The 13,297-nt window shown below is 48.9% G+C and overlaps 1 protein-coding gene across 1 annotated transcript in view; it reads left to right on the top strand.

Annotated features, from left to right (window-relative positions):
• The window catches only part of LOC123756004 (RNA-binding protein 25-like), a 61,736-nt gene that overhangs the window by 34,418 nt on the left and 14,021 nt on the right, over nucleotides 1–13,297 (top strand). Inside the window, exon 3 of the mRNA XM_069326199.1 lies at nucleotides 10,283–11,171. Coding sequence (XP_069182300.1) covers nucleotides 10,283–11,171 — 889 coding nt within the window. The remainder of the gene's footprint in view (nucleotides 1–10,282; nucleotides 11,172–13,297) is intronic.

Genomic DNA, 13,297 nt, shown 5'->3' with positions numbered 1-13,297 from the left:
TCAGTGAGTGTTTCAGTGTGTGTGTGTGTGTGTGTGTGTGTGTGTGTGTGTGTGTGTGTGTGTGTGTGTGTGTGTGTGTGTGTGTGTACTCACCTAGTTGTGCTTGCGGGGGTTGAGCTCTGGCTCTTTGGTCCCGCCTCTCAACCGTCAATCAACATGTGTGTGTTGTGTGTGTGTGTTGTGTGTGTGTGTGCGCGCGTGTGTCGGGTGCCGTAACGCCAGGCGTAACACTGCCACCTCTGGCACTCTAGAGCTCATTATTGTCACTCAAGTAACGGTGACATTTACTAACGCAGTATCGGCTTAAACAACCGTTATTAACTAATTTGAAGAACACAAAAGATGCAAATAAATTTCCACAATAAAATTCATAATTCAACATTTTGCAACCACACGCTCACACAATATTATATATATTATATATATATTATAATTATATATTTCATGAACCTGGGCAATAGGAGCTCCGAACACGTGACCTCCAGCAAGAGAGACGAGTGCTCTACCAACTGAGCCATAAAAGGAAGGATTTCAGAGGCAGTAAACCGCTGCTCAAACTGAAACTTTAAGCCTTTCCTGGGCTGCTACTTGAGTATAGAAGCCCATATAGAAATTATAGAGCAGGATACCTAATGGGGAGACCATTTGCAGCTCCGTCGAATTATTCCAATTGTGAGTACATGTCTCCCATTTTTCATTAATATATTAGGTACATCTGCATTTGTTCAGCTGCCCTAGACTATATGAAGGGGAGTAGAGGGTGTTAAAAAGCTAGCTACGTGATGCTAAAAACTCCCCATGACACAGGATGGTTAGTTATACAGAGGCATGTGATCAGTAGTCTGCACTGGCAGACTCTGGGTGCATTATGAGGATATCATCAACACAAGAGTGAATAAGGCAGTAGTGGTAATAAAAGTCCCCATCTCGCAGGATGGTTAGTCATACAGGGCCATATGTTTAGTAGCCTGCACTGGCAAATTTTGGGTATACTGTGAGGATATCTTCAAGAATACGAGAGTGAATATTTTTTTTTTTTTTTTTTTTTTTTTTATTAAGTTATGAGGTACATCTGCATTAGTGCAGCTACCCTAGACTATATGAAGTGGAGTACAGTGTGTCAAAAAAGCTAACTAGGTGATGCTATAAAATCCCCATCACACAGGATGGTTAGTCATACAGAGGAGAGTGAATAGTAGGGTGAGTGAATAGCCGAGAAATTAATAGGAAACACTCTATGGACAATGAACCCAACATTTCAGACATCATGCGAGTGGTTGGTTGCCGCAATAGGAGCCTGTTCTACTTAAGGACGGGTATAGGGGAATCGACCCCCCAACCACAATATAACAACCCTCGCCATATAATTACACTTCACCATGGAATGTTGAGTGAGACTACCCGCAACCATCTGGCCTCCAACTTCGAACAACCAAGCAGGTATTCTCTCTTAGAGAGATATACATATATACATGCATACATGTGTAAATTGCAGTGGTGGTGATATCTGGGCGAGGAAACGCCCTTATCACAGCCGTCAGTTCCCTCTTGCTGGTCGGAAATTGTGAGTGTCTTGTGAGGGGTTTTGGGGTCGGGGTCTTGCCTGAAAGTGAGGTGAGTTGCCCGAACCTCATTCATAGTTTCGGACTCTTGAAAAATGTTGATTGTGATTTCATATGCGTTTTTTTTTAACCAGGACGACGTTACATTATAATTTTTGTCGTTCTTCATTTGTTTGAAAGTTCATCTTTTTTTGGTTTATACTCTCCAGACATATGTTAATATTTCTCATCCTTCAACCAATCATTTGCATCTATCTATCTATCCATCTATCCTCCCTCGTCCCTCACTCCTCTCCATTCGTACCTACGTCCCTCATACCTCCCTACCCCTCTCTCCATCCCTCCATCCCCCCCCCACCCCCAGAGATTAACATGTGTTGGATGATTCCTTTTTAAGTTCTGAGAGGATTATTACGGCCTGAGGGGTGGAAGTGGGGGGGGGGGAAGGGGGGGGGGTGTTCTCTGGGGAGATGTTGTGACCAGTTGTTGTTGTCGAGGTGGACTTTGTTGTTGTTAGTTTGTTATAGCGGCGGCTGTGTTGTTGTTGTTTGCTACAGAGGTTGTTGTTATAGAGTAAGTCAGAGACAACTGGCCGAGCCGGGAGGACTATGTACATCATAGTTGTTAATACAGGTTGTATTGTTATAGAAGTTTGTTGTTATAGAACATATTCTGGTACAGAGGTTGTTTGTTCCTATAGACGTTGTTATAGAGGTTGTTGTTTCCGTCAAAGATGTTGTAGATATTTATTAACGTTGTTATTAATTAGATGAAGTTGTTGTTGGTCCGTGGAGTAACAAAGGAGATATGGTCACAACATACAAGATACTAAACCTGGCAAAGATGAATAGTGGGGGGTAGGGGAAGAAATCTGGTAATATCCATAAGAAATGCCAGTTTTTTTCAATGAGTTGTTGAGATATATAAGAAATTTCTCTCGTTCTGCCGCTCGGTAAAACATGGATCCAGAAACGTAGTAACCCATGCACCCCACCCAACCTTTTTATAGGTCATAGAAAACGCCATTATCATTGTGCTTTCGATTTGTATTAATACGTCTCATTTGTAACGGTTTGGTCGATTCCGTTAAAAAATGCGACATATTAGGACGGGCTCACACCATGTGTGGAGTCACGTGTGTGTGTTGTGTAACATGTGGCGTGTAGCCAGGGCAAGTGAAGAACCCTGACACCTGTAGATCAGTGTTGAGAGAGGGCACTAGTAACCCAACTAGTAAACTGTATACTCACATTCTCATACTCATGTATTCTCTCACCCAGTCAACCGCTTGACTCAATCTCATGCACTCTAACACACTCACATTCCTGCACCGACTCTCACACTCACCCACACACACTCACCCTCACACTCCCACACCCAAGATATCTCCCTGGCTCTCCCTCAGTCTCCTCTCAGGGGTCCGAGACGAGTCTTGACCTCCTAGACCAGTTATCATGGTGCGCCATCTTCCCGCTATCTTGCTCCTATTTCTTCTCTCTCTCTCTCTCTCTCTCTCTCTCTCTCTCTCTCTCTCTCTCTCTCTCTCTCTCTCTCTCTCTCTCTCTCTCTCTCTCTCCTTTCTTGATAATCTTTCCCATCTCTCTGTCTCTCAATTTCATCTTCATTTCATTCTTCCAGTCTTCTTTTTCTCCACCATTCTCATTCTTAATCATCCGCTTCATCCCTCTTCCTTCACCCCCCCCCCCTCCCCCTCCCTTGCTCTCCTCTCCCATCTGGGGATGGGAGAGGAGAGGCTGGGAGAGCGGGAGGAGGGCCTTGTGTGCCGCCCACACCTGTCTCTTGTTGTTCAGGTGTGTAGCAGCCTGTGTTTGGTATTCAAGTCTCCAGTGTTTGTCAGGATAGGTGGGGGGGGGGAGGGTGTACTCGCCTGGTTGTACTCACCTGGTTGTACTCACCTAGTTGTACTCACCCACAACTAGGTGAGTACAACTAGGTGAGTACACACACACACACAGATATCCCCAGGAAGTAGCCCACAGCAGCTGTCTAACTACCAGGTACCTATTCACTGCTAGGTGAACAGGAGCACCAGTGTGAAAGAAACTCTGCCCATTTGTTTCTGCCTCGGCCGAACCCGGATCGAATCCGGGCCCTTAGGACTACGAACCCAGGGCGCTGTCCACTCAGCCGCGAGGCCCCAGTGTGTGTATGTGTGTGTGTGTGTGTGTGTGTGTGTGTGTGTGTGTGTGTGTGTGTGTGTGTGTGTGTGTGTGTGTGTGTGTGTGCGAGAGCTTAAATTTCCATACAAAACAATAGGGAGTATGCATGTATAGACACATACGCACCTCCAAGGCAGACTCTCACTGACTACCAATGAACACATTAACATAACGAAGGAACAGCTGAGTACACACCATCCTGTACACGCGGCCAGCACTCAGGCGGCCTGGCGTAGGCGCTAAAGGAGGCGTAGGCACTCAACGAGGCGTAGGCGCTCAACGAGGCGTAGGCGCTCAACGAGGCGTAGGCGCTCAACGAGGCGTAGGCGCTCAAGGAGACGCAGATGCAGGAGACGCAGACGCGAACAACGAACTTGGTGGCCGTCATTTCACCACACGCCGGGGCCAGATCCTCTGACCAAGCTGCTGAGCGCTCCCAGGGCTCAAGACCCTAGCCTTGAACACTTGATATATAAGCCCAACGACGCCTGACATACCCGCTCAATGGGGGGAGAATGTCAATAGCCAGATATACACGGCATACACCCGCTGACAAAGGCAGCAGCCGGGTATATGTATGCAGCGGGCGCCGGAACAGGTATACTCTCCACATAGATATTGAAGGCCATTAAAGCAGCTGCAGAACCCACAATCACCTGCCAGAGCTGTTTTTCCACTTTGTTATTTATGATATCAGTGATCTCGGGGTAGAGACAGGTGCAGGTGTACCCAGGCTTGCTCCACCTACCTGGCTCCCATCCTAACATACATATATATATATAATGGCAGGTGTATAATGGCAGCAGCTCTTCATTTAGACATGTTTCACTATACCTGCATATTATGTGTTGATTATTTTTTGGTTTAGGTCTTCTAAAGATGCAAGCAAGATGCTCTTGCATCTTGGTGTTACTGGAAGAAACAGAGGGGAGCCGAATGCTACTCCGTCTATCTGTAGACACGTTACCTTGCGGTCTGATGAAAGGAAATTCCTTTGTCCATGCCTCTAGGAGGCTCTTAAGCTGTGACTCGGGCATGTCTCCTTTGGTGGTGGTGCTCTCGTGTCTGTATACACGGTCCAGGATCATTTCTATACACTCTCCCAGGCTCGTTTATACGGTGGTGTCAACAGGCCTGTTGGTAAATAGGGATTCGACGTCTATTGAAGCAATAATTCTTTGGTTTTATTCTTTGGGCCAGGTTGGTAGGTTGGTATCTGGTTATTGGGCGTAGCGGGTTACCTGATTTGTGTCTTAACACTGACGTAGGTGTGTCTTAGCGCGTGGTCGCCTTGGTTTTTAGCGAAGTGAATTCCACCTCTTTTTGCGCCGATTGCGCAAGACAGTTTTGCGCAATTTGCGTGTAAGGTCTTCCAAAGGGTTCCTGGTGATTCGATCAAATTTAAATGTCGTCATTCAGGATGTCGCAAATTTTGTTCATCCAGTCCGCAGCTAGTTCACAAGCCACTTCACAAACCATTTCACAAACCCTTTCACAAGCCAGATTAAAATATTTTCAAGCAGTGATCAAGAAATATATTAACGAAACGTTATAGGCACTGTTTATATCGACTTACACAATATTTTAGCCACGAAGCACCTGATTAAGGCATCTATTGCGACACCAATATGCATACCGAAAACTAAATCAAATCCCACATCCAATATGTGACAAAAAACAAATAAACATTACATTATTAAAGTCATAACAAGATCCAACTATAATGGAGGAAATGAAACGGCAAATTCAAGAGTAACTGGATTAATCTTCATATTTTTTTCCCGGCTGAGAATGAGGAAGGTGGAGACGCCAGGCGCTCAAGGGGATATGTGAACGACCCGGAATCAGGAAAAGGCCAGTCCGATACACGCCTGGAAGTGTGGCTCTCAGCCCGGGGTACATGATGGTCGACCAGAGAGAGAGAGAGAGAGAGAGACAGAGAGAGAGAGAGAGAGAGAGAGAGAGAGAGAGAGAGAGAGAGAGAGAGAGAGAGAGAGAGAGAGAGAGAGAGAGAGAGAGAGAGAGAGAGAGAGAGAGAGAGAGAGAGAGAGAGAGAGAGAGAGAGAGAGAGAGAGAGAGAGAGAGAGAGAGAGAGAGAGAGAGAGAGAGAGAGAGAGAGAGAGACAGAGAGAGAGAGACAGAGAGAGAGAGAGACAGAGAGAGACAGAGAGAGAGACAGAGAGAGAGGAGGGAAGGGAGAAGACTAGTAGGAAGGAGACCAAGGGAGGAGGAAGAGAGGGCGCTTGTGGAAGAGGTGACCATGGACGGGACATCACCACCATCACCCCGACACACACATGAGAAGAAGGGGGTAGGAATGGGCGGGACAGATGGAAGGGGTAGGGGGGTGTGCTTGAGGTGAGGAAGGGGCATGAGTCATGCTCTCGGGTGGAAGGAATATAAGGGGAAATGTCTAAGGGAAAGGAATGGGTGGAATGGGAGAGTTTGTTAAGACAGAATTCACAGAAAATTATCTACAGGAACAGAAGAATGTCCGAGATGGGGGTCCAGCACCAGAGAAGGGGGAGCTGCGGTGATAGGGAAGGGGTCCAGCACCAGAGAAGGGTCCCTGTGGTGATGGGGAAGGGGTCCAGCACCAGAGAAGGGGAGCTGCGGTGATGGGGAAGGGATCCAGCACCAGAGAAGGGTCCCTGTGGTGATGGGGAAGGGGTCCAGCACCAGAGAAGGGGAGCTGCGGTGTTAGAGACAAGAAGTGGTGATACACCATCATGCACAGCAACCTCTAACTTACCGGGTGATGAAGCAGTCAAGAACTGTTCAGTGCCACAGGGGTCAGGCTAGCACCCAGAGTGCCACAGGAGGTCAGGCTAGCACCCAGAGTGCCACAGGGGTCAGGCTAGCACCCAGAGTGCCACAGAGGGTCAGGCTAGCACCCAGAGTGCCACAGGGGGTCAGGCTAGCGTCCAGAGTGCCACAAGGGGGTCAGGTTAGCGTCCAGAGTGCCACAAGGGGGTCAGGCTAGCGTCCAGAGTGCCACAAGGGGGTCAGGCTAGCACCCAGAGTGCCACAAGGGGTCAGGCTAGCGTCCAGAGTGCCACAAGGGGGTCAGGCTAGCACCCAGAGTGCCACAAGGGGGTCAGGCTAGCACCCAGAGTGCCACAAGGGGGTCAGGCTAGCACCCAGAGTGCCACAAGGGGTCAGGCTAGCGCCCAGAGTGCCACAAGGGGGTCAGGCTAGCACCCAGAGTGCCACAAGGGGGTCAGGCTAGCGCCCAGAGTGCCACAAGGGGGTCAGGCTAGCGTCCAGAGTGCCACAAGGGGGTCAGGCTAGCACCAGAGTGCCACAAGGGGTCAGGCTAGCGTCCAGAGTGCCACAAGGGGGTCAGGCTAGCACCCAGAGTGCCACAAGGGGTCAGGCTAGCACCCAGAGTGCCACAAGGGGTCAGGCTAGCGTCCAGAGTGCCACAAGGGGTCAGGCTAGCGTCCAGAGTGCCACAAGGGGGTCAGGCTAGCACCCAGAGTGCCACAAGGGGTCAGGCTAGCGCCCACAGTGCCACAGGGGTCACTCTATAGACTCTGTGCCACTGGGAAAATTGGCTTTGTATTCAAGATGGCGCACACGGACTAGTGAGAGACATACAACAGGGCGTGACTAAGGTGGTGGTTGTGATACAAGTGTTGTGGTCTCGGTGCTTGTGAACACCCTCCGACACTCCAGCCTCCCTATCTTCACCTACACCTCTCTTCTCTTTTAGTATGGATCAATTATTTCCTTATTACCTTTCTCCCTCCCTCCCTCTCTCTCTCTCTCTCTCTCTCTCTCTCTCTCTCTCTCTCTCTCTCTCTCTCTCTCTCTCTCTCTCTCTCTCTCTCTCTCTCTCTCTTCTCATTACCCCCGGCGTGTCCCCTCTCACAACTCCCGCCCCTTCCTTCCCTTCCTTCCTCTCACCCACCTCCACCTCCCCCACACCTCACCCCCACACTCTGAAGGTGACACACACGGATGGGGAAGTACAGGTAGCTACGATGGTTGTACCTGGTGGGGGTGGGGTGGGGGTGGGATGAGGGAGGGGTGAGGGTGAGGGCGGGGGTGAGGGTGGGGGTGAGGGCGGGGTGGGGGTGAGGGTGAGGGCGGGATGAGGGAGGGGTGAGGGCGAGGGCGGGGGTGAGCCAGGTCGTGTGTACTCAGAGGGAAGCAAGCCAGGCCAATGACCACGGTACCTGCCACCTGGTGACTGGTCATTTAGCTTTAAGCAGGTACCTATAGGAGCAAGCGGACTGTTGTGGACCACATCCTGTGGGGGATAATCAGCCGTTAGCCTTGGGAGGCCACTCTGAGCCTAGCAGGCTTCCTGTCCCTGGCAATGACACAACTCCCCTCACATGATCACTAACATGTATTTATTTATTTACTACGGGGCTGGGGGGGGGGAGGTAGCCAGGTGAGGGACTGGGTGGGTCTGTCTATCTATATATTTATCTATCTATCTTTTCCCCACCTCTTCCCCTTCATCTAACACAGTGCACAGTTACAGCCACAACAGACCACTGGAACATCATCTAACACAGTGCACAGTTACAACCACAACAGACAACTGGAACATCATCTAACACAGTGCACAGTTACAACCACAACAGACCACTGGAACATCATCTAACACAGTGCACAGTTACAACCACAACAGACCACTGGAACATCATCTAACACAGTGCACAGTTACAACCACAACAGACAACTGGAACATCATCTAACCCAGTGATGAGAACAAATCAAACACGATTTCAACTGAGACTTAAGAGAGCAGAAGAAGCTGTTAAACACATTAGGCGTAATGCTACTGAAGTGACTAGCATTACAGTGGTTGGACAGGTGTGGCTAGCATGACAGGTGTGGCTAGCCTGACAGGTGTGGCTAGCATGACAGGTGTGGCTAGCATGACAGGTGTGGCTAGCATGACAGGTGTGGCTAGCCTGACAGGTGTGGCTAGCATGACAGGTGTGGCTAGCATGACAGGTGTAGCTAGCATGGCAGGTGTGGCTAGCATGACAGGTGTGGCTAGCATGGCAGGTGTGGCTAGCATGACAGGTGTGGCTAGCAAGTCATAGCCAGTGTGAGTGTGCTAGCTAGTATGACACCTGTGACTATTGCAGTGAGAGAGATATGATGTTATAGTGACACGGTGAGGGGGGGTGACAGGTGTGTGAGTGTGTGCCTCACCGTCTGTCACTCACACGTACGGCAGCTACTAGCCACTCATCACTCATGAGTCGCTATACACCGCAAGGGTGAATGGAACCTTAGCTGTATGACTCAACCCTCGCCAGGCGTGTGGTGTATAGCCGTTTGTGTGTTTGTCTGTGTGTGTGTGTGTGTGTGTGTGTGTGTGTGTGTGTGTGTGTGTGTGTGTGTGTGTGTGTGTGTGTGTGTGTGTGTGTGTGTTTGTCTGTGTGTGTGTGTGTGTGTGTCATTCGCTCTCATTAAAAGTGAATGATGAGAGTGAATAACAAAAGCAATTAGCTGAACTCATATAGTGAGCATCAATCATTGTACATCAGTCTTTTAAGCATATTAAATCATTTGTGTTATCATGCAGGCATCAAATCTCACAAAGAAGTCAAATGAATTATAAGATATCACAAAAAAATCATGAATCATAAAAAGAGTTATCTAAATCCTCTATCGAGCCTATCCAATCATCTTATAAAGAGTTACCTAAATCCTCTATCGAGTCTATCCAATCATCTTATAAAGAGTTACCTAAATCCTCTATCGAGTCTATCCAATCATCTTATAAAGAGTTACCTAAATCCTCTATCGAGTCTATCTACTCATCCCAGCTGACCATAGATGTGGTTCGGGACGACGTCAACAATGGGTTTCAATTTGGTGTATAAGAAGAATTTCATCAAAAAACTCTATCAAATATCTTGCTAGGAAACGCATTTGAAACAATGAAATCACATTAACGTGATTTATCAGTGAGAACATCAGCAGGAGCCGTGAGGGGGATTCGAACCCTTTCACTTGCTACTCCTAAGTTAACGCCCTAGACCACTCCACCACGACATGGTAAAAAGCAATGCAACCTGGGAATCTACTGAATACTCTAGGGTTCCTGAGGCTTCCAAATGAAGCCCCAATTAGGGGTTCCACGCATTTCCCCCCCAATACAATCTGACTGTGGTCCAGTTCTGTCTCCTGCGCTTCTCATCAAATGCAATAATTCACGTGATGAATCACTGAGAATATCATTGATTCATCAATGACTTCCTCATTGGGACATTTTTGGTCCCTGTCTTGCCTCAGTGACATTAACTGGTAAGGAGCAAATGCCTCCACGGCTGACATTAAAATCACTGTTTTCTAAAAGTAATATTTCTCGGGTTTTGAAGATCTTGCCATTTTCATAGCCTTGGATACTAACCCAAAGATAACACTATATAACTGATAACAATAACATATTTTACAAAATAATGCCAGTTATCGATTTTATTTCAAGATTGAAGGGAAGAGGTGTTAAATGAGAAGAAGCGGAGAAGAATGCGAGGAGATGGAGAAGGAAGAGCGAAGGTGATGAAGGAGCCGTAGAGGAGGAAGCAGAGGAGGACCCAGGAAGCAGAGGAAGACCCAGGAAGCAGAGGAGGACCCAGGAAGCAGAGGAGGACCCAGGAAGCAGAGGAGAACCCAGGAAGCAGAGGAGGACCCAGGAAGCAGAGAAGGACCCAGGAAGCAGAGAAGGACCCAGGAAGCAGAGGAGAACCCAGGAAGCAGAGAAGGACCCAGGAAGCAGAGGAGAACCCAGGAAGCAGAGAAGGACCTAGGCAGCAGAGGAGAACCCAGGAAGCAGAGAAGGACCCAGGAAACAGAGGAGGACCCAGGAAGCAGAGAAGGACTCAGGAAGCAGAGGAGAACCCAGGAAGCAGAGAAGGACCCAGGAAGCAGAGAAGGACCCAGGAAGCAGAGGAGAACCCAAGAAGCAGAGAAGGACCCAGGAAGCAGAGGTGGACCCAGGAAGCAGAGGAGGACCCAGGAAGCAGAGCAGGACCCAGGAAGCAGAGGAGGACCCAGGAAGCAGAGAAGGACCCAGGAAGCAGAGGAGAACCCAGGAAGCAGAGGAGAACCCAAGAAGCAGAGTAGGACCCAGGAAGCAGAGGAGGACCCAGGAAGCAGAGGAGAACCCAGGAAGCAGAGGAGGACCCAGGAAGCAGAGGAGGACCCAGGAAGCAGAGGAGAACCCAGGAAGCAGAGGAGGACCCAGGAAGCAGAGGAGGACCCAGGAAGCAGAGGAGAACCCAGGAAGCAGAGGAGGACCCAGGAAGCAGAGGAGGACCCAGGAAGCAGAGGAGGACCCAGGAAGCAGAGGAGGACCCAGGAAGCAGAGGAGAACCCAGGAAGCAGAGAAGGACCCAGGAAGCAGAGGAGGACCCAGGAAGCAGAGCGCAGACGACTGCTGGACCTACAAGAACCTGTTTGTCCCGCACAATGAGAGGCGACTCCACCCCCCAGGGCAAGGCACTCACAGGTAAAAGTAAGGTAAAGAACAGGAGAAAGAGAGGTAGCTTAGGTAAGGGCGGTGCAGTGGCTTAGGTGAAGGGAAGGTATATTACTTAAGTGTGGGAGAGGGAGTCACTTTGTTATGGGAAGGGAACCGCAGGAACGGGTATTTGTGTATCATCCATGTTCAATAGTCTCTGTTAATCGTTGCAATTTGACTATTTAATATGTCGTGATCATGTTTCGACGTTTTCTTCTCTCGTTAATAATACTTTGTTCCATTAGTTTCCTAGTAACCTATGCCTCTCAGCTCCGGGACATGTCTGCTGGCAAACTTGTTGACTTCCTGCAGCTTAGTATTTACAAACATACGGTGCTTGGTTATCTTTTTATCTTGGTTATCTTGAGATGATTTCGGGGCTTTAGTGTCCCGGGGCTCTACTTGTCTCCGCCTCCACCGGGGATCGAACCCGGAACCTCAAGACTACGAATCCGGAACGCTGTCTCCTCAGCTGTCAGGCGCCTCGATCCTTCGCCACACTTCCTGTTGTCGGAGCTACTACTGTGCCCCTTGAAGTGCTTCAAGGGCTGTGCCCCCCCCCCCCTCCCTCTACCCTAAAACCTCCTTTTTTATAGACTCAAAAATCAAGTTTTAAAAGTGGACGTATTTGTATAAAACTCAAGAGAGCGTTGTAATACTACATCGCCGTCGACTGGTCAGGTGGGTTGGTCGGGTTCGTACGTTAACTAAACTAAAACAGGTTAACTGGTTAACCTGTTTTTTTAGTTTAGTTAACCTGTTAACCGGTGGTTAACTAAAACAGTTGTGTTTTTTACGGAGTGGTTAATGGAGAGAGACCAAACTGTCGTGCCATTGGGTTTCTAAAGTCCCTGTTGGGATTCGGGACTCCAGAGAGGTCCTCTCTCTCTCTCTCTCTAGACGTCAGGTTAAAGCTTCCACGACTTGTAAATCAAGCTTGAAGCTTGCTGGGTTTTGTTTACAGAACTTGAAGCATTCTGCACTTTTGTACGTAAGCTTAAAATGTGGTAGACTTTAGACTGTAAGTCTGAAGCATGCGATATCTTTTTTTCTGCAAGCCTGATCGAGGCGGCCAGTGCTCCTCTGTGTGTAAACTAAGGGAAACTCTACCAATATGGCCGACACATGCGGTGAGGTATACTGTTATGCTTTACCTTCTGCTGTCAGCTTTAGGGATGCTTTACCTCTACACCATAACCACCACCACACCACAACCACCACCACACCACAACCACCACCACACCACAACCACCACCACACCACAACCACCACCACACCACAACCACCACCACACCATAACAACCACCACACCATAACCACCACCACACCATAACCACCACCACACCATAACAACCACCACACCATAACAACCACCACACCATAACAACCACTACACCATAACCACCACCACACCACAACCACCACCACACCACAACCACCACCACACCACAACCACCACCACACCACAACCACCACCACACCACAACCACCACCACACCACAACCACCACCACACCATAACCACCACACCATAACCACCACCACACCATAACCACCACCACACCATAACAACCACCACACCATAACCACCACCACACCATAACCACCACCACACCATAACCACCATCACACCATAACAACCACTACACCATAACCACCACCACACCACAACCACCACCACACCATAACCACCACCACACCATAACCACCACCACGTGACGTCACTGACGACGTCGGACCGTTGGATATACCAGGAAGTGGAGGAATTGTTGTGGCTGTGACGTCATGAGGGCTCTTACCTCACTACGCTGCCCATTACCTCACCTACATTGCCTCACCCATGACCTTTGTGCCTCACTGACATACCCACCATACTATCCTGCCATACCCACCATACTATCCTGCCATACCCACCATACTATCCTGCCATGCATCAGTGTCAATAACTATCATATTATTGTTTTGAAATATTTCTGACTCCTGTTAGCAGGCTGAGAGCTTTCCCTTCCCATAGCTCATGGTAAGCCTTACCCTACTAGTTTTACACACAGGTGGCTACAG

Source organism: Procambarus clarkii, chromosome 17 (genome assembly GCF_040958095.1).
Source record: "Procambarus clarkii isolate CNS0578487 chromosome 17, FALCON_Pclarkii_2.0, whole genome shotgun sequence".
NCBI lineage: Eukaryota > Metazoa > Arthropoda > Malacostraca > Decapoda > Cambaridae > Procambarus > Procambarus clarkii.
This window is presented reverse-complemented; position numbering and strand designations above follow the sequence as displayed.